Genomic DNA, 27,031 nt, shown 5'->3' with positions numbered 1-27,031 from the left:
GTTTAATTATCTAGCAATTTCCACCTTCCAACTATTATACAAGACTCATGAAGATCCCCATAAGAATAAAACAAAGACTTGGAAAGCCTGCCTCATCTAAGTGACAAAACACTGTCTCTCATCTGTCTACCCATCTCAAATAAAATTCAAAAGCAAAACGCTTTTCTAGAACACGTTAACATTTTTATTTAAATTGACAAAAGACAGAAGGCAACTGGTTTGGCTGGGTGGTTTGGCAATGACTAGCTTTACCAAAGAATTCTATGTTGGATGTTTTCCATAAACTGAATGAACTAAATCTGCAGCTTCAAGACTCTGATGAAAATATAAAGTACATAATTAGATAAAGGCATTTTATCAAAAATCTTGCATTGGCAAATGTGCATTAAAATTAGCAATTTTTAATTTTCCTAATCCTTTCCAACTAAATTGGATGAAATCTGGCACCTCCAAGTAAAAGAGAAAAAAAAATAGCTAATCCTCTTTTGATAAATCATGGTAAAGCATTTTTTAATACACTTCCCAGAAATTATAAAATTGAATTACTATAACGATCAACAAATTGTAAGCCAAGTGAATTCGCTGCTTTCAACTAAACTGAAAGAGAACCCAAAGAGTGGTCTGAGAAATCACAGCTCACAGGAACATCATGAGATTTTTGGCATGTAAGTCAGGAGTTCAAGGAAATAAAGAAATTGAATAAAATCCCTTTCTTTTCTATCTTCCTTTTGTAGCAGACAAGGTTGCTCAAGAGTGCATATTTTTCAAAAAACAAAAATAAAAATAAAATAAAATTGTTGAGTCCCAGCTCACTCCAGGAATAATCAACCAGGGGTACATGGACTAATCAAGAAGAAAAAACACCATCCATTTCATTAAGAGAAGCATCTCCAATAAATGTTCACTTTTTATTTTTAGTCATTATTAGAATGCATATTTTGCTTTTAATTATATAATGATAACCACGGTAATAAAAACTACTATTATGGCTCAGTAACAATTATAGCCTGAAGGTCTCATGAAGTACACTTTTAAAATTTCAATGTGTATGTAAGATACTGTTATGGATAAATATATTTTATTAATAGAAATATAGGAAGAAAATTCTAGGGAGAAAGTGAAAAAGAACTCAAGTTTAAGGAGATAAAAGGAATAAAGAAAAATTTCTGACTTCTGATGAAGAGCTTGTTCACATCGATTTTTTTAAAGGCTGGTGAGTACAAAATTGCTATGCTGTATAGATTCACTGGATACACTTAAGAGTAATGTGACATCTGGGCTGAAGCCTTTATTTGTTGGTACAAGACTCGAGTGCTCTTCCTGCCTCAGTCATAGAAGACCATATAGAAAAAGGGGTCAGAAACTGAAAGTACTGTGGAATGCTGAGTGCCCTACATGGAGAGCAGATGTTCTGTGGAGAGTCCCACTGTCCTGCAATGGACTTGATGGATATGAGAAATAAACGTTTGTTAAACCAAAAAAATTAAAAAAGAAATGTGATGGATTTTTACAATGTCAGTATTTATAAACCCCAAATTTGCATCTATTTAAACTTATGATCCAATGTTTATTCTTGACTTAAAATTCTCAACACAAGCACATAGTTTTTTTTTTAAAAAAAACTCTGGAAAAGCACTACTTTCAAGACAATTCTTTTAATAAGAACAGGTCCGCAGGGTGAGATGGTAACTTCAGGTATGAACATGTTGTATTTGTGGGTACCACCTGAGGGACATCCAAATACCGAGTAAGAGCTGACATTACTATTATACTTACCACCAGTTTGCAGCACAGTTTCATGTGTTTTCTATAGACTCCTTTAATCCTTACTACCACCCTTCGAACTTGGTACTATTGATATCACCACTTTATAAATGGGGATACTGAGGCACAGAGAAGTTAGGAGACTCACCCCATGCCACACAGCTCTCCCAAGGAGTATGTATGAATCCAGACAGACTGGATGAAAAGCCTGTATTCTTTACACAATACAATGCCTCTTGAGATGTCTGGGTTGGTCAATATGTCAAAAGTCCTTTGAGGATCATTTGGGCCTTAGACAGAAATTTAACCATGGAGCAGATGAGATTAAGTATAAGGAGTGACATATTTAACAGCAGGAAAATGAGAGCCTCCAGGCTAGGGGTCTCTATGAAGGTGCTTCTGGCATTCCATGCCAGGCCCCTGGACTCCTGAAAAGCCTCCAGCCATAGTTTCTCAAGGTTTGTTTGTTTTTTTCCCAGGTACCACTGATGTGTTGTTGTCAGTCCTCACAGGCTGCTGTACTGTTTATGATACTCTTTCTAAAGTCAGATGTGTACTGAAGAAAATCTTTCTGCTTCCTGATCTTTGCCCTCTATTTCCCTACCAGATGCTTGAAGACATTTCAGATAGTACAAGGTTTTTCTCCCACAATGTTATTGACATAATTGGCATATAACATTATATTAGTCTAAGGTATTCAATATAATGATTTGATACACATATTGTGAAATTATCACAGTAAGTCAACAACCATCACCCTATCTTTCTTTTTTTTTTTCTTTTTTTTTTTTTAAAGATTTTTTATTTATTTATTTGATAGAGAGATCACAAGCAGGCAGAGAGGCAGGCAGAGAGAGAGGAGGAAGCAGGCTCCCTGCTGAGCAGAGAGCCCGATGCGGGGCTCGATCCCAGGACTCCGAGATCATGACCTGAGCCGAAGGCAGCAGCTTAACCCACTGAGCCACCCAGGCGCCCTCACCCTATCTTTCTTATGATAAGAACTTTTAAGAGCCACTGTCCTAGCAACTTTCAAATATACAATATTATTAAATATAGTCACCATGCTGTACATTAATCCCCAGAACTCATAACTTAAGTTTTCACCTTTTGACCACCTTAACCCATTCCACTCCCCCACACCCCTGGAACCCACCAGTCTGTTCTCTGTATCTATGAGCTTGGATTTTGTTTCTGTTTTCTATTTTTATGTTATTTTTTAAAAGATTTTATTTATTTATTTATTTATTTGAAAGAGAGAGAGAGGCCAAGGGAGGGGAGAGGAAAAGAGAAAATTGTCAAGCAGACTCACTGCTGAGTATGGAGCCTGATGTGAGTAGCACTCGGAGATCATGACCGGAGCATCAGAGGCTTAACTGACTGAGCCACCCAGGTGCCCCTCTGTGTTTTAGATTCCACATGTAAGAAAGATCATACAGTGTTTGCCTTCTTCTACCTTATTTCACTTGGCATAATGTACTCAAGGGCCATCCATGTTGTCACAAACAGTAATTCCTTATTTTTACAGCTATACAATATTCAATTTTATATACATATTATATTTATAATCAATATATACATCTATACATAGATATAAATATATGCACTCACATTTTAACCGTTCATCCACTGATAGACACTTGGAATTGTTTCCATGTCTTGACTATAAAAGTTTTAATCTGTAATAAATAGTCCAGCATGACCAACTTCCTGTCTTTCTTTGCAACAAACAATCACATCTTATCAGTCATTATGGATATTTGTCAGAACATAAAGTTACAGAAAGTAAATTTCACACTGCAAAATACAGTAAATCAATATGCAAAGAACACCATTTATACATGGCAGAGCCTGCCTGCTGGTGCTCAGTGAATGGGGATCATATTTGCTCAGTAATACTCTGAGTATTTGGGGACAGAGAGAAGAATACAAATATATACACGGTTTATTTTATATTATTAGTGAAATTATTTCAGAGACAAATAGTGTCAGAATTAGTCATATAAATAAACAGGTGAGCCTGTAACCAGTTAGAGCATTAGAAAATCATTGACAAAATCATATCACCACCATTTTTAGGAAGAGGCAAAGGAAAAGATCAAGACTGAACAGGAATAATGAGAAGAAAACTTGAAAAGTGGAAAACAGGAGAATGTGTTGTCATAAGAGCAAAACAAAAATTTTTTTTTTTTTTTAAGCAAAATGAGATTTCAAGAAGTGAGTCATTAAGGGTCAATTCAACCCTAAGGTCAAGAAAGATAAGGGTTGAACTATCACTTGTATTTAACAATTACAGACCCAGAGGATAATTTCAGTGCCTTGATAAGTATCAAAGCTAAACTGTGAGAAGTTTAGGAATGAACAGGATTTTTGAGAAGTAGAGACAATGAACTTAAACAATGCTTCCCGAAGGTTAGGTGTGACAGAGTCAATATGGCCAGAGACAGATGAGTGCCTGGGAGTGGGGGAAGGGTGGCTTTAAATAGTAGAGATGTGAGCATGCCCAAACCCTGAAGGAAAGGAAGGGAAAAAAGGAGAGGTCTAGAGATACAAAAAAAAAAAAAAAAAAAAAAAAAAAGTGATAAGATCCAGGTCTGAGACCCTGGGGCTATTCCATTGTGCACAAGTAAGGATGGGAAAGCAGTGACCAAGGGTGTGTCTGGAGGATCAAGAACTTGGGAAGAGACCATCTGATCATTTGTGTTGTCTCAATGAAGCAAAAGAAGAGTTCCCTGGGGGAGGGGGAAGAGGATATTCACAAGCTGGCTCCAGCTCTGTGCTACACATCTCCCTCCTTTGACCTTTTAAGTCCTAGGGCAAAAGATACAACATCTTCTTCTCAAAGCCAGGTTGAATTCCTTATTCTGAGAAAAGCTCTATATACTGAACTTATGCCTTCGAAAGAGTAATTTGTAAAGGAGCCCCAAGTTCTCCCATTAAAGTAAGACATGATAATTGTTCATTTTAAAATGAGAATATTAGGATATCCCATTTCTCCTCATTACTGCTTTCAATATCAATTAGACTCATCTTCAAAAATTTCCAGAGGTCTTAAAGAGTCTGAAACTTACTCGATTTTGTCTCTTCTACCCTCCAGACTGTTTCCTCCTTTCCCTCCTCCACCTTAAAAAATATCACCAGCAGTATTTTCCTCCATCCTAGCTTCAACGTGAAAGGCTTTCTATAGATTTCACACCTTATAATCTACAGAGTGTTCCCATTTTCTCTAATTCGGTCCTGAAACAATCTTGAGAAGTGGCAGGAGGGGAGCATTATTCTTCTCAACATTCCGAAAAATTAAGTAACTTGAACATTCAGCCTCAGACTCGTGTTGTGACTCCAAAGGCACCTCTCTGTCTCCACGCCGGCACGTTCCAGTGACAGCAACTTCAGAACACCCAAAAGGTGGCTCAAGTTTCTGCCAACCTCAGAGTAATTTCACATTCATCCAATTACTTAAAGAAGTCTAAACTGTAATTTCAATTCACCTGCCTATCATGAACAGATCTCATCATCCCTCTCTCGTAATAAGGAACCTAACTCATCTTTTAAAAAAAGCAACTAATATTGCTCCCTGACATCTGGGGACGCACATGCCACCCTAATCATGGAAAAATCCTGATTATCTACAGGAGGATGTATATTATTATTACCCAGGGGAAATAACCCTCTTTCAGGTTTCTTCCTAATTGGTAAATCGAAACAAGAAAGCCCTTATATTTCCACTAAGCAAGCAAAAATAAAATGCTTCCCACTGTAACCATGTGTATTAGTTTCTTTTTGCAACTGTAACAAATTACCATAATCTGGGCCTAAAACAATAGAAATTTATCATCTTACAATTCTGAAGGTCAGATGTCCAAGATGGTCTCACTGGGTACAACAGACTGAATGTTTGTGCTCTTCCCCACCAAATTCATATGTTGAAACCCTAATCCTAATCCAAATACCTAGTATGTTGGAATTTGGAGGTGTGGCTTTTGAGAGGTAATTGCGTCACAAGGGTAGTGTTCTTTGTGAATGAGATTAATGCCCTAACAAGAAGAGATCATAGAGCTAACTCCCTCCCTTTCTGCCATGTGACATTACAAGGAGAATTGGATTGTCCACAGCCTGGAAGAGGGCTCTCACCCAATCGTGCGGGCACTCTAATCTCAGGTCTCCAGCCTCCGAAGTATGATAAATCAATCTTTCTTGTTCATGCCACCCAGTCTATGGGTGTTAGAGCAGCCCAAACTAAGACACTGGGCTGTATTTCTTCTAGAAGCTCCAGGGCACAATCTACTTCCTTTTCTCTTCTGGCTTCTAGAGGCTGCCTTCATCCTCTAGATCAAGGCCCCCCTCCAGAAATCACATGATTTTGACCTCTGCCTCCACTGTTACATTTCCTTCTCTCTGATTCTCCTGCCTTACTCGGTCATGTATAAGGAGACTTCTAATTACATTGACTCTGCTTCAATAATTTAGGATGATCCCTCTATACAAGATCCTTAACTTAATCACGCCTGCCAAGTCCCTTCTGCCATGTAAGGTGACGTTCACAGGTCCTGGGGATTAGGATGCTAAGCCAAGAGAAGGCTGGGAACCCATTCAAAGCAAAGACACACCAATGTGAGCTGCTGAGCCAGACACCACATGCAGAGAATGAGAAGGTGAGCTAGCCATGAAATCAATGACAGGCACTCCTAGAACATACTAGAGAGACCTAACTTCTTTGGAAGTTCTGCAGTTCTAGATCAATGGTGAGTACTTAAGAGAATTTTAAATATTTATAACTAGTAAGTGGTAGGGTCCTTCAATAAATCTGGGTTTTTCTGACTCTCATGTGTGTTCTTGTAATCCCTCTCATCTACCTTAAACCGAGGCTGGGAATTTTCTGTTCAATTGAACCAAGGCCCTGGGCGGGGGGAGGGAAGAGCTATATCCCTGCACAGACCAGCCTGGATCAAGAAAGAAGTTGGATGACACAGGGCAAAGCAGAGCAGAAAGTAGGTTGTATGCCCAGGCTAAGTGCTCTTCCCTGTGTCTTTAGGAAAAGGAACCCCAAGTATGTGAATCCCACTGTGCATCTTTAAGGGCCTGTTTTCTACAATTAAGCCTAAATTAACACAGGCAGCATTGGGTTAATTCAGTCTCAGTAAGCATGTCTTCAGGAAGGAATGTTTTTACTTCCTAGAGGTCCTTTTACAAACCTTACCTGAAAAGTGAAGCAATTATGGTGCCCAGAGCGTTCCAAATCGAATCAGCTGCACTCTTTGGAGAGCAGTTTGCTTTACCAAGGTTTAGTTCTGCCTAGCTGTTACTCTGTACACATAGGTAACACCTAACTCAATGCATTTGTTGCAGGAATTTCCCAGGACTTGGTTTTATGAAATATAGTTTGATAGAACTTGCATGTTTAATATTCCCCGCAGCAAATTCCCTTTCCCCAGAATTCCTGAGACTATGTGAAAAACAGAGAAAGCTCTAGCACAGGGCCTGCCCATATTAGGTCTTCTTTGTGTTGTTACTGAAAAACCACATGAAGGCATAAATACACAAAGGCCTAAATAAACTCTCTTGCCCCAGGTCAATCTGAGAAGTCTGTTTGTTGGAAAATACTATTTAACTCCTCTCTTCAAACCTTAAGTATGTAAATTGCACAGAAAGAGAATTCCTCAGTATCCTCAGTCTGCACAACCGTTCCATCTTACATGCATTCAAGTCAGGATATTATAGTAGTTGACAGTCTTGGAGATGTGAAGACTTGGGTTTGAATTCTGATCTAATACTTGATGGCTACAGGAGCTTGGGAAGTGGCTTAACCTTTTCAGTGTTGTTTCTTCATCTCTGATGGTAGGATAATAATATTGAGCTTGCACAGCTGTTTTGAGCATGTAATGACAACATATGGAAAATGTTCCACAGTTTCCCGTGCACTAATGACAAGGATGGTGATGGATGGTGGTGATGACGACATGTCTAGATCCAGCCTCTGGGTTACCCTGCTCCTCCAGGACAGACAAGTTCCCTGCTATGTGAGGTCCATGCGTCCCCAGGGACACGCTCTCCCAGTCCACCCCCACCCAGTTTAGGCATGGCCCCAAGGCATGATCCTCTGTCAAGGGGAGGGAGGGAGGGAGTCTAGGGCTCCTCACTGAGGTATGTGAGTCACCTCTTCTTAATCTTCATCTTTCTTCCCTTTTACCCCCAGGTCCTTCTCCCATTTTCTTTCTTTATTTGCCTCAAGAGTTGACCTAAGAGGTCCCTCTTAGGGCCTCAAAATCTTTTCCATGTGGATCTTACTTATTTTAAAGATTGTTACAAAGCATTCCCTCTTAAAAGTAAATATTTGGGGGGGAAAAAAGTAAATATTTTGATGCAGAAAAAGCAAAGCAATACACAAAATCCAATCTAATGGATTATAATTCAGGTAAATTCCTAGAAATCATTAAAGACAAAATTTTTTCCATTTTTTGTGTCCTGTGCCATTCTAACGTAGAGTTATTCTTTAAATGTTTGCCTTAAGTAAGTAAGGTCTATGTAACCTGTTCCTACTAACACAGATAGAAGACACAGAAATAGGAATTTGGGTTCATCAACAATTTCCCTAGAAATAAAGTTGAGCCTTGGATGGGTGCCTGGAATGAAGAACCTGCCAGAGCTACTGCCCCAAGAGAAATCCTTTGTTCTGTCTCAATACCCAAGAGAAGCAAATCAGTAATGGAATCACATTTTCTACCTAGAAACACTATCAGCCCTCCAGTATACTTTGATGAAACGATTATCTAAAAGAGGGGCAAATTTTCATAACCTCATTATAGTTTCCTACAATTAAAAATACATGTAAGACAATCCGACCATACACTTGAGCATGAAAAGACTAAGGAATGTTTATTAATCACCTCTATTTTATCTTCATTCACTAGAAATAACTAAATTGATGGGGCAAAAAGATGTTTTTTTCATGTGATTTACATACCTGGTGTTCTTACAGTATCAAAAAAAAAAAAAAAAAAACATGACTTAAGAGGTTTCTCCTTCTAACTGTAATGTGGTTACTTCCAAAACCTTCATTGCAAACACACCACAAATGCAGACCCTTAAGAATAAGGTTAAGAGAAAAAAATTTTTTTGGTTTTAATATAAGCCCTAGAAAACTCTGAATCAATACCAACTGCTAATTCTTTTTGTAATGATACAGGCCATTGTTTGAAATTCTCTGGCAGGGTGCCTGGGTGGCTCAGTTGAGACTGTCTGACTTTTCATATATTTTCTTCCTTTGCAAAATTTCAAAAAAAAAAAGAGAGAGAGAGAGAGATAAGGTCTATACAATTTTAGCAAGACAGTCAATCTTTCCAGGCGAAGTCTGACATACTAGATAAGACCAGGAAACAGTAATTTTCTCTACTAAGAAAAATGTTCCTTCAAAATATGAATGTAATGCAAGATAGCTTCTAGAGCCTTCAATTTAATCTTTCAATGTAGATTTACAGTTCTGCAGTATTCACTTATGGCCCATATAGGGAACCCCTGAAGATGTCCATTTCCCTTTCTTTGAAGTGTGCCTTAATGACCGTTTGCCTTTAGAAAGCTACTCCTTTCTAGGGAAAGCTAACCAACACACCCAATTTTTTATTCCTGCTTTGTGAAATCCTCCTGTGAAACAAAATGGATTATGAAACTAGCTCAGGAAAAATCACAAGTTAACACCATCAATAGCATTCCAGTTGTCTGTCTCTTCTCATCCTAGCACATTCCTGTGACCGGACAGAAAAAGCCCACTCAGACAATCATGTGCCTCACTGAATAGATCCCAGATGATCCACTGGAGGCTGGGAGAACTGATGAAGGAAGAAGCGGAAATCTTTCTTCCAAAAGGAGTTGAGTAACATGAAAAATAAAAGTCAAATGGGACTTTTAAGGTAAGCATATAAGCACTCTGCATAATAAGACTATGTCTGAGGTTAAGACCCTTCTTAGACTAAAATAAAAGGCACTACTGAATAATATCCTTTCATACCCCAAACAACCACCTCCAAAGTCTTTTTCCTCTGTTCACCACCCAAGAAATAGCTTTTCAACCTTATAACCATATAGGATCTACCCTAACCTGTAGTGAGTTTCTTCACTAAGGAACCTTCCACCAATCAACCAGCTAGGAAGATGTTAGACCTTCATGAAGACTGACCCCAGACACCAAAAGTTTGGTTGCCTTTATTACTTACTCCATCAAGCTCATGAGTGAAAACTCCTACTTATTTCTTTTGTAATTACTCTCCCAACTTTTAAAGCTTAGATAAGCACGTTTTCACACTGTATTTTTTCTCTTTAACCATTTATTTTCTTAAAAGGCAGTAAGTTGCATCTGTCCCTTCAGAAGACTAGCCACTCACCTCCTAACACATTACCTGGCTTACTTAGTTCTCCTAACAGTATACATGAAAAGTACTCTCTATGATACGGCTGTAAAAATGTAAACCAGCGAAGTCTTCTGCAAAGAGGAGTACACACATAAGTTGTGAATCCTGCCACTCTATATAGATCTTTGGCAGAAGAGGGGGGAAAAAAGCTAAACATTTTAGCAAGGAAAAACATGTTCGAGGCTTTCAAAGTCATTTTCGGTTACAAAGAAACTACCTACTTAAAACCACATCAGCAAAGGCCAGAGAGAGAGTGAACTTTATAACCAGAAAAATTGAATACGAAGTCATTGTACTCACTGTCTGATGGCTTCTGTCACAGTAACGCAGCCCAAAATAATCTATCTCCACGAGGTTTATGTGACGGAATACGTGGTCAAGGACAACAGAACCTTTTGTTGACTTCTGCAAAAATAATTCACAGTTTTATTTTTTTTAACATGGTGTCTCATCTTTCTCAGTGGGACATAGTCACAGCTCTCATCTTCTCTTAGCTTCACCCACAATGGAAGTGATTTTATTAGCCCATGGTTCCCTCTTTGAGTTTTGCCTCAATTACAAAGAAAAGCAGGGTTGCAAGTAAAATGTATTAAAGAAATTCCTTTGAAAAAACCATTTTTAAATTGTAGTGGATTTTTAATTAATATAAGCTTCTTTTCTTAGGGGATTGTAAATTGTCTTCCGGACAAAATTCTTATCTTAATAAAGATAATCTTTTACATGAAGAGCATCTGATGAATTCATCAAAAACCACTCATGTTGGTTAAAATCCCACAGTTCTTTCACTTGAAAAAGCAATTTTCACCTACAGGGTTACTATCACAACACAGAAGATACACAGAATTAAAATAACAATAGCCAAAGCTTTTATTTTCAGTCCTCAACTAATAAACCCACAGATTAAAGCTGCGCAAGTTAATGTTCTGAAAAGCCCTTGTGAAGAAATTTTATCTCTTTCACATAAGCAGAGATGTAAAGAGAATATTTCCCCTGCTTTCTAGGATCTAATATATTAGATCTAATATATTAATTACCAATTATCACATAGCTGAAGATAAACATTTAATCAGCAAGCACTACTTCACATATCATATTAATCTTGAAAACAATCCATTTCGGAGGTCCACTGATACAGACTTTTCCTTTCTCTTGCCCCACCCAGGCAGGTACAGCAGGGGAGCAGAAGTCCCCAAGAAGTCACACACTGCGTTAATGAAGTAGGGCTTCCTTCAGCTGTGGTTTTCCCCCAGAGAATTACCATCATTCGTTTGCTTGTATATGGAGAGTACTCGGTATTGCACTGCTTTTAGGAAATGAGTTGTGACATAAGGGAGATGTTTTGATTAAATGCATTGTAAAATGGGGCACGTGGGTGGCTCAGTGGGTTAAAGCCTCTGCCTTCGGCTCAGTCATGATCTCAGGGTCCTGGGATCGAGCCCTGCATCGAGCTCTCTGCTCAGTGGGGAGCCTGCTTCCCCGCTCTCCCTCTGCCTGCCTCTTTGCCTACTTGTGATCTCTGTCAAATAAATAAATAAAATCTATAAATGCATTGTAAAATGGATGAGAGGTGATAAAGACACACACTGAGAGAAGACCGTTCTTGTTACAAATCCCAAAGGTATTTTTGTTTCCTTCTACTAAATTACCTTGGTTAAACTTAATTGGTGTCTTTTTCCAAATCCAGTGGAAAATTCATAAACAAAAACACCTTCCGTGATGGACCTTTGGTTTGGGACATATTCTATACTAACAATGCCACGTCCAGTCAATATTTCTTTGTGCTCATGTACTTACACGTTTAGCTAGGGTAAAAATCTGGAAAGAAAATTACTCTTTCTAATGATACGCATACTTAAAACTACAACGGGCACTGCCAAAAAGACCATTACAATTTATTCAATGAAAGTACATTTCCCCATACCTTTGCCAACAAATTCTCTCGAGCAAAATTTTCCCCATCTGACTGAATAAAAAAGAGTGGAGAGGGTAACTTTTAATTTGCATTTTCCTGACACTTATAAAAGTAGGTGCTCTATCATCTACCTACTAACCAACTGCATTTCTTGGCATTTGGGCTAGGTGTTCTCTGCCTTGAAGATTCGTTCTCTCCTTCTTCCTTTGCTCCATCACCCAAAAATATTCCATTATGTATATATACCACCTCTTCTTTACGCATTCATCTACTGAGTGGACACCTGGGCTGATTCCATAGTTTGGCTATTGTAAGTAATGCTGCAATAAACACAGGGGTGCATATATCCCTTTGAATTAGTATTTTTTGATTCATTGGGTAAATACCCAGTAGTATGATTGCTGGATTGTAAGGTAGCTCTATTTTTAACTTTTTGGGGAAACTTCATATTGTTTTCCACAGTGGCTATACAAGTTTACACTTCCACCAACAATGCAAGAGTGTTCCCCCTCCTCCACATCCTTGCCAACACCTGTTGCTTCTTGCGTTTTTGATTTTAGCCATTCTGACAGGTATGAGGTGATATCTGATTGTAGTTATGATTTATATTCCCCTGATATGTCTGTTGGCCATGTGTATGTCTTCTTTGGAGAAATGTCTGTTTAGGTCTTCTGCCCATTTTTAAATTAGATTTGCTTTTTTTTTAAGTTGTGTAAGTTCTTTATATATTTTGGATAGTAACCCTTTATCAGGTATGTCATTTGCAAATATCCACTCCCATTCTGTAGGTTGTCTTTTAGTTTGGTTGTTTCCTTTCCTGTGCAGGAGCTTTTTATTTTGATATAGTCCCAATAGTTTATTTGTGCTTTTGTTTCCCTTGCCTCAGGAGACATATCTAGAAAGTTGCTATGGCCAATGTCAAAGAGGTTACTACGTATGTTTTAGGACCCATATTTAGGGGTGTTTGTTGTTGTTGTTGTTTTTAAGATTTTATTTATTTATTTGGCAGACAGAGATCCCAAGTAGGCAGAGAGGCAGGCAGAGAGAGAGGGGAAGCAGGCTCCCCGCTGAGCAGAGATCCCGATGCGGGGCTCGTTCCCAGGACCCCGAGATCATGACCTGAGCTGAAGGCAGAGGCTTAACCCACTGAGTCACCCAGGCGCCACACATTTAGGTTTTTAATCCATTTTCAATTTATGTTTGTATATGGTATAAGAAAGTGGTCAAGTTTCATTCTTTTGCATGTTACTGTCCAGTTTTCCCAACACCATTTTTTCCATTGTATATTCTTTCCTGCTTTACTGAATATAAATTGACCATATAATTGTGGGGTTTTTTCCAGGTTTTCTATTCTATTCCGCTGATTTAGGTATCTACATGCCAGCACCATACTGTTTTGATAACTACAGCTTTGTAATATAACTTGCAGTCCAGACTGTGATGCCTCCAGCTTTTCTTTGCTTCTTCAAGATTGCTTTGGCTATCCAGGGTCTTTTGTGGTTCCATACAAATTTAGGATTCTTTGTTCTAGTTCTGTGAAAAATGTTATTGGTTATTTTGATAGGGATTGCTTTAAATGTGTGGATTGCTTGGGTAGTATAGACATTTTAATATTTGTTTTTCCACTCCATGAGCACGAAATATCTTTCCATTTCCTTGTGTCACCTTCAATTTCTTTCATCAGTGTTTTATAGTTTTCAGAGTACCGGTCCTTCTCCTTTATGGTTATTCCTAAGTTTATTCCTAAGTATCTTATTATTTGGGGTGTAATAAAAACAAAAATGTTTTCTGAATTTCTCTTTGTGCTGCTTCATTATTAGTGCACAGAAATGCAACAGATGTCTGTACACTGATTTGTAACCTCTGACTTTACTGAATTTGTTTATCAGTTCTGGCAGGTTTTTTGGTGGAGTCTTTTGGGTTTTCTATACATAGTGTCAGGTCATCCGCAAATGGTCAAAGTTTTACTTCTTCCTTACCAATTTTGGATGTCTTTTATTTCTGTCTGTTGTCTGACTGCTGTGGCTAGGACTTCCAGGACAATGTTGAATAAAAGAGGTGAGAGTGGACGTCCTTGTCATGTTCCTGACCTTAGGGAAAAAGCTCTCTATTTTTCCCCATTAAGGATGATATTCAGCTTGCTAATTTAATAAATAACTCTATTGGGATTTTGACTGGAATTAAACTGAACTGATAGACTGGATGACTTGGGGTGTAATGATAGGATATTTACAAAGTGAAACATATGGTTTTCTCCTATGTCCTTCAAGGATGTTTTATCCTTTTTTTCATGTAGGTCTTACAAAATTCTACTCAAACTTTATGGCAGGCAAAATTTACAAAGTGCCCTCTCCCCCAAAATAAATCCTGTTCTAATCCCTGGAGCTGATAAAATGAACTGTCAATACTATGACTGTGTTATGTTATAGGTCACAGTTAGCCTTAATATCAGGAGATCATTCGAGTGGATCTGACCCAATCACATGGGCCCTAACAAGCAAAACACTTTCTCCATCAACAGAAACAGGCAGAATGTAAGTCAAAGGTTTTCAAAGCATAGAAACAACTCCACGGGTCCTTGCCACTTGAAAGATGGAAGGAGCATCTGAGATAGCAATGTTAGCACCCTCAAGGGGCTGAGAGTAGACTTCAAGTAAGGAAATGGGAACTTCAGTCCTACAGCCACAAAAACTGGATTTAGCTAACCACCTGAGTTTGGAAGCAGATTCTTCCCCAGAGCCTTCAAAGAAGGACTCTGATAACCAACACCTTGATTTGAGCCTTCTAAGATTAAGCACAGAACCCAGCCATTCTATCCTGGATTTCAGACCTACAGAATGGTAAGATAATAAATAGCGGTAGATAGATTTAAGCTACTAATTCGCAGAAATTTGTTAGGCAGCACCCGAAAACTAACATATGCTTATTCATAGCCATTTTATAGTTTTATTGTTTTATCATACTTTCTGATTTCTAACATATTAGCAATTAATTCTTCCACATTGGTCTATTCACAGCCATCTTGCTAAACTTGTATCAGTGAAAAGAATTTGTCTACCAATAGTAAGTTGTTCTAGTTTTTTCTTTTCCAAATTCCTCCTCCATATATTCTTTTCCTTAATGCATTAGCTGGGGCCTCAACCAAAGGATGACTGGTAGTTGTGAGAACATGATCCCAATCATCTTCGTAACTTTAACGTAATTGCTTCTAAAATTTCATCACTAAGTATACCGGCTGCTCTGTACCCCCTTGTATCTACTTTTTATCAAATAGAAGATTCCTTTTAGTCCTATTTTGGGGGTTTTTTGCTTTTGTTTTGTTTTATTCTGTTTTGATTTTTTAATTAAGAGTGGGTGATAATTTTATCAAGTCATTTATGAGAATCTGAAAGGACAAAAATCATGTACTCATCTAGGAGTTAAATTAAAAGACTTTCTAATGTCAAATATTCTTCATGAAGAATTTTCTAGTTTAGTTCTTTCATTCTAGGTATGTACTATCAAACCCCCTCCCTACTTGGAAAGAATCCCCTACCCTGTGCGTCTTCATAAAGGCAGGAAACAGACTCCATACCCCAACTCCTGGCAGCTGAGCCACAGCACATGACCTGGTTTCAGCCAAGGACTCTGACTTCTGAGCAAGTGATGCAAAGACAGATGAAGACCTGAGAATTCATTCATGACAATGGCTCCCATTGGTAGGGTGTTCAACAGCAGAGGCATGCAGAGGTGAAATCAAATGGGACAGGGAGCAGTGATGACTGATTCCTAAGCCAGGTTTCCCAGCATCCTTGAGGAACTAAAGGGAAGCAGCCAGGCAATCCACTGGCTTCCCTTCCCTTGCCCCACAGGAACACTAATTGTGTACGTTTGGACCTAAGAACCATGCCAGGGTCCTCGGTAAAAATCCTAGGAATGCAGAAAATTGGGTCCAATGGTATACTCAAAATATCATGAATACCAACAGTTTATCCTAGGGATGGAAGTGCAACAGGCAGATCTCTTGGTTGCCAACAGTAACAGATGACTCTGATGAAGTAACCAAGAAGTTCACTGAAAGACACTAGTTTTATCTCACAGTCTCTACGGTGCTACCCTGATGGTGGGTCTGTATTCTCCTAATCCCAGTACAACCACAATCACTAAGCATGGAGCCAACCTTCACCCATCACCACCTCCCTCCTGTGGTTCTGCCCAGGTTTGGGGCTTTAGTTTTCACCTACTATTCACCTAAATGTGAATTCACCTAAATGTGAAATGTTGTTTCACATTTGCCTTTTGCCTCAGGATTTTTTTTTTTTTTAAATAATTTCTGGCTGACTGAGATCCACCTTTCTTACTGTCCAGGCTGCTGTGGGTAACACATGCCTCGCTTTCCTCTTACTTGAAAATACCTCTGGAAGGCTGACATATGAGCCTAGTGTTCCATTTCGATCTAATCCCTCCCCTGGATCCACTTTCCTACCCAGGCACAGACAGGAACAGATAGAGTAACTAGAGCAAGCAGAACCACATAACTAATTCCTCTGTCCCAAGCAGATGGAAAAGTGCCTCATGAACAGAAGAGGAATGAATTCTGCTTGAAATTTCAGCACTGAGATGGGGGTAGAGTTTTGGGAAAAAAAAAATACAAGTATATATATACATATATATAAATCAAGGGTATCTTTATGAAAAACACTTTATGCCTACAATTCCACAAGAAATTTAGCTTCTTTATACATATAATCTATTTATAAACGGTAAATAACAGCCTACTCATGAAGAATACACACAAAAGCAAGCTTAGAAAACCAACTTAGCAGTTTGCAAAGTATATGGAAATAGCAGAAGTTTCACGCCCAGAAGGAATCACCATTCTCCAAAACTACCACTCCAAAAATACCAGAGCAGAGTCTGTCGATCCTCTACAACAGCTTTTTATTTATATAGAATCTGGTACGGAAAAAAAAATTTTTTTCAAAGATTTTATTTATATAACAGAGAGAGAGAGAGATCCCAAGTAGGCAGGGAGGCAGGCAGAGAGAGAGGGGGAAGCAGGCTCCCCGCTGAGCAAAGACCCTCCCCCAATGCGGGGCTCGATCCCAGGACCCTGAGACCATAACCTGAGCCGAAGGCAGAGGCCTAACCCACTGAGCCACCCAAGTGCCCCAGGTACGGAAAATTCTTTACAAATATCATCCTTTAGCTCCTTGTTATCCTCTATGAAGAAACCACAAGGAAAACATGCAGTGTTCTGCAACGAATCCAGATCTGACTTAAGAAAAAACATGGGATCTCATGATTCCCTCAACAGATATCTGTTATGTTGTATGTCTATACATGAACCTGGAGCAGAGACAGAGGAACCTCAGAAATACTGTATTTCTGTCCCTACTTCAAGCACATTTGTCCATGAAAACTTCTTCATTTCTCATCTCTCATATTGCACTATGACAAGACTCGGAAACCATGGGCGCCATCAATAAGCTACTGGGGTTGGGGGTACACATCACCAGCCTGCATTTCTGCCAGTCCTGCCCTAACCAGCCCCTTCCAATCACCCTGTCCCCAATTTGTATCCCATTATTTATGCCTCCTACGCTTATGGAAAATTGCACTCTTCACGTGGATTCTTCACAGAGATTGCCTATGGGCTGTATTTTTCAGTTCAGATTGATAGTCTTCAAGTTCAGAGGAACTCATCCTTGAATAAAGAAATGAAGAAGTGACAGAGAATGGACATGAGAGCCAAAGTAAGATTGAGAAGTGTACTAGGCAAGGAACAGGCCAACTGCAGGATATATTACTAGAAAAGGATAATACCATTGAGGATATAATGAAAGAAACATATGACTTCAAATATTTATTGAGTATATTCAAATATTTATTGAGTATGCAAAATCAAGTATTTGAATTTTACAATACATGTAAGCAAATGATTAATCTCCAGAAGATGGAAAAAGCATCCTAACAAATGCCACAGAACAAGATGCACCCCAGACTATAACAGAAAGAGCCTCAATGGGGGAAGCAGTTCACCGCCCTATCAGAACCCTGGAGAAGTTCTGGGGCTATGAAGTGACTAAGAAACTTCTAGAAAGTGAGACAAAGAAGGACCTGGTTATCATCAAGAGCTTTTTTACGCATTTGACTAGTTACTCTGCATGCATTTTATTTGCATTAAAGTATGTTTTAAAAGAAAAGGTATGCCAAGTAGGAACTAGTCATTACCTGTTATTGTTCATAGAGTAATTGTTTTGTGGATCTGGTTGATTGCTGTGAGTGTTAAGTAAGGAATATGCCTGGAGACAAAATAGGGATATGGTGTTTCGCTGTCAATTTGTTGACAACATTTCTAAACAATTCACACTCCATTTCCCCTTCTCAAAAAAGCTACTTTAGAACCTTTTAATCCAAATTCTTCCTGAGCTCCTTGTGTAGCTAACTCTAATCATTACAGGCCATTATGTTCCACTGTTGAGGCTACATGCCCCCAAGTCCTTAAAACACTGAGACATGGGGCTTCACTTCTAAGTCAGATGGGTTAGTTTCATTTTAAGTTTAAAGAAAATCTTTTTAACTTTACTTCTTTCAGTACATGGCATAAATAAATAAATAAATAAATAATTTTTTTTTTTTTTTTTAAGGGCCAAGAATGGGATTGTTTTAGCACCATCAATTTCTTCTGATCATTTCTTGGAGAAAATCTCTACCAAAATGACAAATTCATCAAGATACTATAAACTAAGATAAAACTGCAATCACAGCACTTAGCAACATGTCCAGGGACTCTCATAAAGATTAATAAATTACAGGGATGCCTGAGTGGCTCAGTCAGTTGAGCATCTGCCTTCAGCTCAGGTCGTGATCCCAGTGTTCTGGGATCAAGTCCCGCATCGGGCTCCCTGCCAAGCAGGCTTGGATTCAACCTCTCCCTGCTTCAACCTCTGCCTGCCTCTCCCCATGCTTGTGGCCGCTCTCTCTTTCTCTCTCTCTCTCTGACAAATAAGTAGATAAATAAAATAATCTCTTTTTTTAAAAAGGTCAATAAATTACAAGGTGGTCTTAGACACATAGTGGATCTCCACAAGTAAGACTTGAGAGAATGAGCCAAGTGGCAACACAACTATCAAGAAAGGAATTCTTGAGGGCTCCTTGGGCCTTGGCCTGCCTGCACTGTTCTCTCTCTGGGCTATCTTTCCTGCTCTGGCATCATCAAACCCCCACTTAATCCTTCAAGATCCAGTTCAAATGCTACCTTCTTCATGAAGCCTGTCCTTATCTCCTCAACCTTATTATGACCTCTCCCTCCACCAACCTAATTTTTGCCTGCCTCTAAGACTTAAACTATTCTGCCTTTGTTAAAGCAATTGCATACTTCTCTTCACTTTTCTATTAATATTTAGCATTTTGAAAGCAGGTGCTGAGGACTACACACCACTTCCTTTCCATGCAGTTCAAGAATTACACACAGTCAGAGCTCCCTAAAAATTCTTTGAATTAATACTAAGAGCCAACAAACAAGAGGGAAGTGCAATGCTGGAAACATGGTGGCCTGTGACTTACACCTTGATTTGTCTGTTTTTAAGATTTCTACTTTCCTAACCAGTCAACCTATGAAAGCAGAAAGGGATGAATTTATCTTGACCTCAGTAGATCAACTGAGTCAAAGCTACATAGTTTACTTTTAGTTACACATTTGTTTCAGTGTTCTGTAATTCCAAGGAACTCAATGGGCTCTAAAGGTAGTTTAAAAATAAGTTTTAGATTTGAAACTTATAAGATATGAAAAAATAAAAGGGCCCTATGTTAAATGTTTCTATAGAAAGTTTATATAGAGATATATAGTTTTCCTGGGGCAATAAAATAAATCTGACATATTTTTGTTTGCTATCGTAAGGAAATCAAAAGAGACTAGATACGAGGCAGTAAGAAGAAAATCAAGAAAGAAGTATCTGACTTTTTCCAACTCCACTCAGAAAAAACTCATTTAATGTTACAAGATATTAATTTACTTTTCAAATGAGAGTAAATGCCTGTGACATATTTCTGGATTGTGAATTGGATGCCACGTAAATCTAAGCAAATAGAGATAGATTACTTTTATTACTGACAAACTAGCAGCATTCTGGAAAGAACAGAGCTACAAGAGGCTTATAAGCTTGAGAAATACTCCCAAATAGGACAAGTTTATTTGAAAATACCGTCAGTGAGGCTTTCAACCAGAACAAAGAATTTTTTGAATGAGTAATAACACCTTTGCAGATTAACACGACATTACATACCAGAAAGGCAGGTTTTTGCCAGCTGCACAGAATGATAACTATTACACTTCAGACAGTTTACTCCTTCACAAAGGAGAAAAGAACCCTTTAAGAAATTCCTTAATGTTATGCCTTTAAAAATGCACTATATTTTTATTTAGTGTTTTTAACATAATAGATTCCAAGTTCGGTGGGAAAACATAAATCACGTTACATTTTTTTTTTTTTTCCCCAGCTCAGACCTGTTAGAATAAAGCAAAGTAGGAGCACAAAGGAGAGATTCTTCAGGCACCAATAGTAACTGCTTCTCAGGCCAAGTATGGTTAACCACCATCTGATGGTTTTTGACTAAGTTACCTGTATCCTCTAGGTGAGGAATCTATAAAGGAAGCCCTCTTTTAGTCATTTAAAATAAAAAGTAAAATGTTTGTTTTTCAAGGTGCTGTCTATATTTTTCATATATAAAAGTTTAAGGGCGCCGGGGTGGCTCAGTTGGTTAAGCGTCTGCCTTTGGCTCGGGTCATGATCCCAGGGTCCTGAGATGGAGCCTACTTCTCCTTCTCCCTCTGACCCTACCCCATGCTTGTGCTTGCTTTCTCACTCTCTCTCAATAAATAAAACCTTTAAAAAAAAAAAAAAGTGTGCTCACACAGATACATTTTTCTCAGACTTATCTAATGTTTCAGCCATCTATTGCTGTGTAACAAATCACCTCAAAACTTAGTGGCTTGAAGCAACAACAATTTGCTCTTGATTCTGCAATCTGGGTAGGGCTGAGAAGGGAAAGATGGCATCTGTTCCATCTGGTGTTGGCTAGAGAGGTGCACTTAAGCTCAAGAACCCAAGACGGCTTCATTCACATATGGACACCTCACCTGGGGTAAGGAATGACTGGAGGCTGGCTTGGTCTCTCTCCTTCCCTTCACTGTCTCTCATCATCTAGAGCCTCTCTCTTCAGAAGGGTAGTCTACCATGGTGACTGAGAGCTCTGAGACCACAAGAGTGAATCTGCCAGGTTTCTTAAGGCCCACACCTGGCACAACCTCCCTCGTGCTATACTCTGTCAGTCAAAGCAAGTCATCCAAGATGGAAAGGGAGGGGAAACAGATGCCATCTCTTTTCTTTTTTTTTTTTTTTTAAAGATTTTATTTATTTATTTGGCAGACAGAGATCACAAGTAGGCAGAAAGGCAGGCGGAGAGAGAGGAGGAAGCAGGCTCCCCGCTGAGCAGAGAGCCTGATGCGGGGCTCGATCCCAGGACCCTGGGATCATGACCTGAGCTGAAGGCAGAGGCTTTAACCCACTGAGCCACCCAGGTGCCCCAACAGATGCCATCTCTTAATAAGAAGAATAACAAGGAAGGATCACTGGCAGCCATCCTTGCACACAATCTACCACATCTCACTCCCCAGTTTTTGTCTCTAAACTGGTTATATTCTTCATGATGTTCTTCCTCTGCTCAACTCATCTTTGCTGTAACATTCTAAATTACAACAATGGAATAAATAAATAAATAAATAAATAAATTACAACAATGGACGGAGAATAAATCTGGAGCATCTGTATTTACGTCACTATGCTAGACACTTTCATATACTTTAGGTCACTTAATCTCCACAAGAGCTATGTAAGCTTGGCGTTTTTATTACCCTTTTACAAATGAGATCGCAGACATTGGCAAAGGATAAGCAGTTTGGTTACAGTCACACGGAAATAAATGGTAAAGGCAGGACTCTGACCCAGAAATATCAGACCTAAAACTCTTGAGTTCATGCTCTTACGTAACTGGTTCTCAAACCATGGTCTGAGGATCCCTGGAAAGACCTAGAGATGTATCCAGTAATCCATGAGGTCAAAACTGTATTCTGAATATTTTGATATTTATCATCTTTTCTCTCTCACAAGTATACAGCTTTCCAGAGGTTACAGGGCAAAGGATCTCACAACAGACAGTATAGACAGCAGATCAGAGAATCAGCTATTTTCTATTAAACCAGATCTTAAATAAATTTGCAAAAATATTAAAAAAAAAAAAAAAGGTCACTCTCATCTAAAATTGTCTCATTTTGGAAAATACAACTATTTCTATAAAAATATTTACACTGAGGTTTGGGAGGCCGCAATAAGGCTTGAGACAAGGACCAAACCAGGCCCTGACTTGTGCCTCCTTTAAAGTCCGAATAATCTAACAAAAGGTTTAGGATGGGAAAAGTTGAGCAGCACTGAGAAAGGGTCTGTGCTATGTGTTGTGTGCTCGCCTAAGTGACTTCCCACACACTTGCTAAACAAATGAGAACAATTCGGTTGGGGTCAAAAGTTCATTGCTGGTCCTTGCTGCCCTAGTACAGCCCATAAATTACTTTCAGGTTTGCTGTATTTGTACTGGCATCAGCCATCTGGCGTCACGAGGAACTCATGGTTGTTTAACTAGACACAGATGTAATATCACTATATATATGGCCTTAATGCTTTGAATAAACTTAGCACTGTTGGACATCCTCCTCAGTGCTCCTCTTGCCCCCATCTCTTTGCTTCTCGAGTTCTTTTCTTCATCCTCTTACCCTCACGTTCCTGGTCGATTTGTCGTGCCGGCCGTGACACTGAGGGCACCTGGGTGGCTCAGTCAGTTGAGTGCGTGCCTTCAGCTCAGGTCACGATCCAAGAGTCTCAGGATGGAGCCCCTCTCGCATCAGGCTCCCTACTCAGTGGGGAGTCTGCTTCTCCTTCTCTCTCTGCTCCTCCCCTCTGCTTGTGCTCTCTCTTTCTCTCTCTCAAATAAACAAAATCTTTTTTAAAAAAATTTACATTGACATGTAATGCAATTTTTAAAATGAATTAGTTTTATTTCTTAGCTTTAACTTACAATACTGTAAATACACATAGATAAAACCCTCACAGATAAAAGTTCTTTGAGGTCCTAAGAAATTTTATTTATTTAAGATTTATGTATTTATTTGAGAGAGAAAGAACGAGAATGAAAGAAAGAGAGAGAGAATGCATGCACAAGAAAGGGGAGGGGCAGAGGGAGAGGGAAAGTATTTCAAGCAGACTGCCCCTTGAGTGCAAAGCCCGACTCAGGGCCTTATTCCAAGACCCTGAGATCATGACCGGAGCCAAAATCAAGAGTCAGACTCTTAACCGCCTGAGCCACCCCGGTGCCCTGGTCCTCAGGAATTCTAAAGCATGTAAGGAAATTCTGAGACAGAAAAAGCTTGAGAACTGCCTCACCATACTAATAAGGGTGCATTATTGATGATACTTATTATGAAACAGACTGTGTTCTTGATTCTCAGGTATTTGGGGGGACTTATAAACCCTTCTTCACCTTATAGATGAGACACTGGGATCCACTAGCTGAGTGAGCGGCTCACAGGGCACAGGGCTAGCTACTGAAGTTCTAGGAATAGAACCAATGGCACATGATTGCCACTGTAGAAACATCTGCCTCTGTCTCTTACAGATCTTGTTAGAACACAAATTCACAACAAATCTCGTCAGTAACAAAATAAAACTAAAAGAAAAAATGAAGCAGTTCACGAGGAAGGTCAGAGATCAAATAATAGATAGCAGCATTCTTCGCCAAAAGAAATTAGAATTTCCACAAAAGAGACCTATTTGCAAAACTATATGTAAAGCATACTCCTTAGTTTCATCAAATGTGCATTAAAAAATTCAGTACCAATAAACAGAAATGTCTGCAACACAAGTCAATTTTTTATCTTTCTCCTATAGGTCTTGGACATCTTCTAAATGTTTCAAATTCATGAATGTTATGAATCTCAAAAAATAATTTTCCTAAATGTAGTATGGTATCCTGAATCAGCTTCTGGGACCAACAAGAGGGCACTAGTGGAAAAACCTGAAATCCAAAAATAATCCATAGTTTGGTTACTAGTAATGTATACAATGAATTGGCTATATTATTTCCCAGTTTGAAAATATAACATGATTTCATAAGATGTTAACATTAGAGGAAGCTAAGTGAAGAGCATTCAGGAACTCTCTTATTGTTTGCAATTCTTCTGTAAATCTGATCTGAAATTTAACCTCTGATCTGTAATGAACAGAATGGAACAGAAACCTTAACTTACTCTATTCATTACAGATCAGAGTAAAACCAACAGTGAAATATCAGATAATATAACACATTTTACAACGTAAGACTTTATTCTAACAAAAAGGAAAAATGGATTATATATCTTCAAAATAAAATTCCTGAGAATTCATTAATAATCTTGATTTAGGACATTTAAGTGATGATATTTTAAAGGTCATAAGCCTTGTAGAGCAGAACATGTTAAGCCAAAGATCTGTTTTACAAATATAGTCTCTCACTTAAGATATAATCATTTAGGGACGCCTGGGTGGCTCAGTTGGTTAAGCGGCTGCCTTTGGCCCGGGTCATGATCCCAGGCTCCTGGGATCGAGTCCCACATCGGGCTCTCTGCTCAGTGGGGAGCCTGCTTCTGCCTCTGCCTGCCTGTGCTCGCTCTCTTGCTCTCCCTCTCTCTCTCTGACAAATAAATAAAATCTTAAAAAAAAGATATAATCATTTAAACTTTAATCTGAATGATGAAAAGATGATTTCAAAACTTTAACTGTACTGTTTATTATTTTAAGTAGGCTCCACACCCAGCATGGTGCCCAATGTGGGCTTGAACTCATGACTGTGAGATGAAGACCTGACCTGAGATCAAGAGTCAGATGCCTAATCAACTGAGGAACCCAGGGGCCCCTATACTGCTCATTATTAGCAAAATAAATTCAAAACTAAAAACAATATCCTATTTTATATAAAAGGTTTAGGGTTTTTTTCCTCTCCTTTTTTAAAAGATTTTATTCATTTGAGAGAGAGAGAGACAGCACGTGAATGGAGAGGGGAGGGGAAGAGAGAGAAGGAGAAGCAGATTCCCTGATGAGCAAGGAGCCCAATTCAGGGCTTGAGCCCAGGACCCTGAGATCATGACCTGTGCTGAAGGCAGATGCTTAACTGACGGAGCCACCCAGGCGCCCCAGAAGGTTTAAGTTTTAAAAATCTGTTCATCTCAGGGCACCTCGGTGACTCAGTCAATTAAGCCTCTGCCTTCGGCTCAGTTCTTGAGCTCAGAGTCCTGGGATCGAGCCCTGCATCAGGCTCCCTACTTGGCAGGGAGTCTGCTTCTCCCTCTGGCTGTTCATGCTCACTCTCTCTTTCAAATAAATAAATAAAATCTTTCTTTAAGTCTTTAAAAAAATAAAAATCTGTTCATCTCATACTCAGTTTTTTCCAGGTATGGTTCAGTGAAGATTGCTGCCAACTTGTTGACTCTCTTCCCATCAAGACATAGGACTAATTCTCCTCCTTGATTCTGGCCAAGCCTATGACTGCTTCCACTGATAGGGTATTGTGCAAGTGTCGCTAAGCCAGTTCCAAGGTAGCTTTTAAAACAACTAACTGCTTCACCGATGGTTCCTGGAACCCTTGAGCTACCATGAAAGAAGTCTAACCACCCAGCTCAAGAGACCATCTGGAGAGAACCTGACTGGGCCCCACCTTTTAGATGTCCTGCCAAGACCCCAGGCCTGTGAATGAAGACATCCAAAACAGCACAACGGTATGATCAATACCAAGTGTCCCCGGGCAACACCACATGGAGAAAAAGTGCCCAGCTAAGCCTTGCTCAACGTTGTGACCTATAAAACATGAGACATAATTAAGTGGCTGTTGTCTCAAGCTACTCAGTTTTGGGTAGTTTATTATACAACTAAACAACCACAGATAATTAGACAATGGTAAAACTCAGTTGTTCTCCCCCTAGAAATGCAGATCTCTATGAATAGTCGAAGCCTACCCCCAACAACACTGTTTATTACTTCTTCTGTCATCCCATTACAAGCTAGACAGGGAAAACACGTACGTAAGATAGGAAAGCTTCAAAAACTCCTGGTTACTAGCTGTTGTGTACAATCTCCCGGCACTGGAGCCCTTCCTGTCACCTTTGTTTCTGGCTTACCTCAAAGCTTGTCCCTGCCTATCACGGCACTAGCTTGTTATCTAGAACTCTTAAGAGTCTCCATTGTTAACATAATAAATATTTGGTTTCCTTAACTAGAAATTCCCATTTGTTACCAATGTTTCTTTTTCCTGAGCGGTGCTCCCTTTGGGTAAGACACAGCACATGTTCCCAGACTCCTCTGTTTGTTTCAATGTATTATCGTGATCGAGCCCTTATTTTGCAGGAATTCTTGTTGGGATTGGGAACAGGAATTTGTTTCTTTATCTTGTACAATATCCATCCGTATAATGCAGAAATGCTTACATTTACAAAAAATGGAATTATAAGGAAGTGAATAAAGCGCTGTAAAACCTAAACTCCCTCACACAAAACACAGTATATGCTCGGGAGAGCGGGTCACCTTTTCTTCTGTCAGATGATAACTCCATTACAACAGAGACACATGCAGCTGTGAATCCAAAGTTCAATGGCGAGAGGGGAATCAGACTTAAAATGCACAGTCCCACATGAATGATGATTGTTGCTTTCATCTCCCCAACAATTAGAGAAGGCCATGAAATCAGTCCTGCCCTCTCTTCCTAAGAAGGAAGAGTATCCGAAAATCTCAGCTGAAAAGCCGCAAGTGCCCCCTTCCTTTTCCTGAGTATTCATTAGAGATGGACAGTAGACTGGGGGCTGGGCAAGGGGTCAATTGATGGGGTTGGAGGTTGAGTC

The 27,031-nt window shown here is 39.2% G+C and overlaps 1 protein-coding gene across 1 annotated transcript in view; it reads right to left on the bottom strand.

The window, feature by feature from the left end:
* Window positions 1–27,031, bottom strand: part of EPB41L4A (erythrocyte membrane protein band 4.1 like 4A) — a 249,527-nt gene that overhangs the window by 131,310 nt on the left and 91,186 nt on the right. The window contains exon 3 of the mRNA XM_032844929.1: window positions 10,464–10,568. Coding sequence (XP_032700820.1) covers window positions 10,464–10,568 — 105 coding nt within the window. The remainder of the gene's footprint in view (window positions 1–10,463; window positions 10,569–27,031) is intronic.

The sequence above is a fragment of the Lontra canadensis genome, unplaced genomic scaffold, assembly GCF_010015895.1.
Source record: "Lontra canadensis isolate GAN:19392208 unplaced genomic scaffold, GSC_riverotter_1.0 scaffold4, whole genome shotgun sequence".
Lineage (NCBI taxonomy): Eukaryota > Metazoa > Chordata > Mammalia > Carnivora > Mustelidae > Lontra > Lontra canadensis.
Note: the sequence above shows the minus strand (reverse complement) of the source record. Positions and strands in the feature narration are given on the sequence as shown.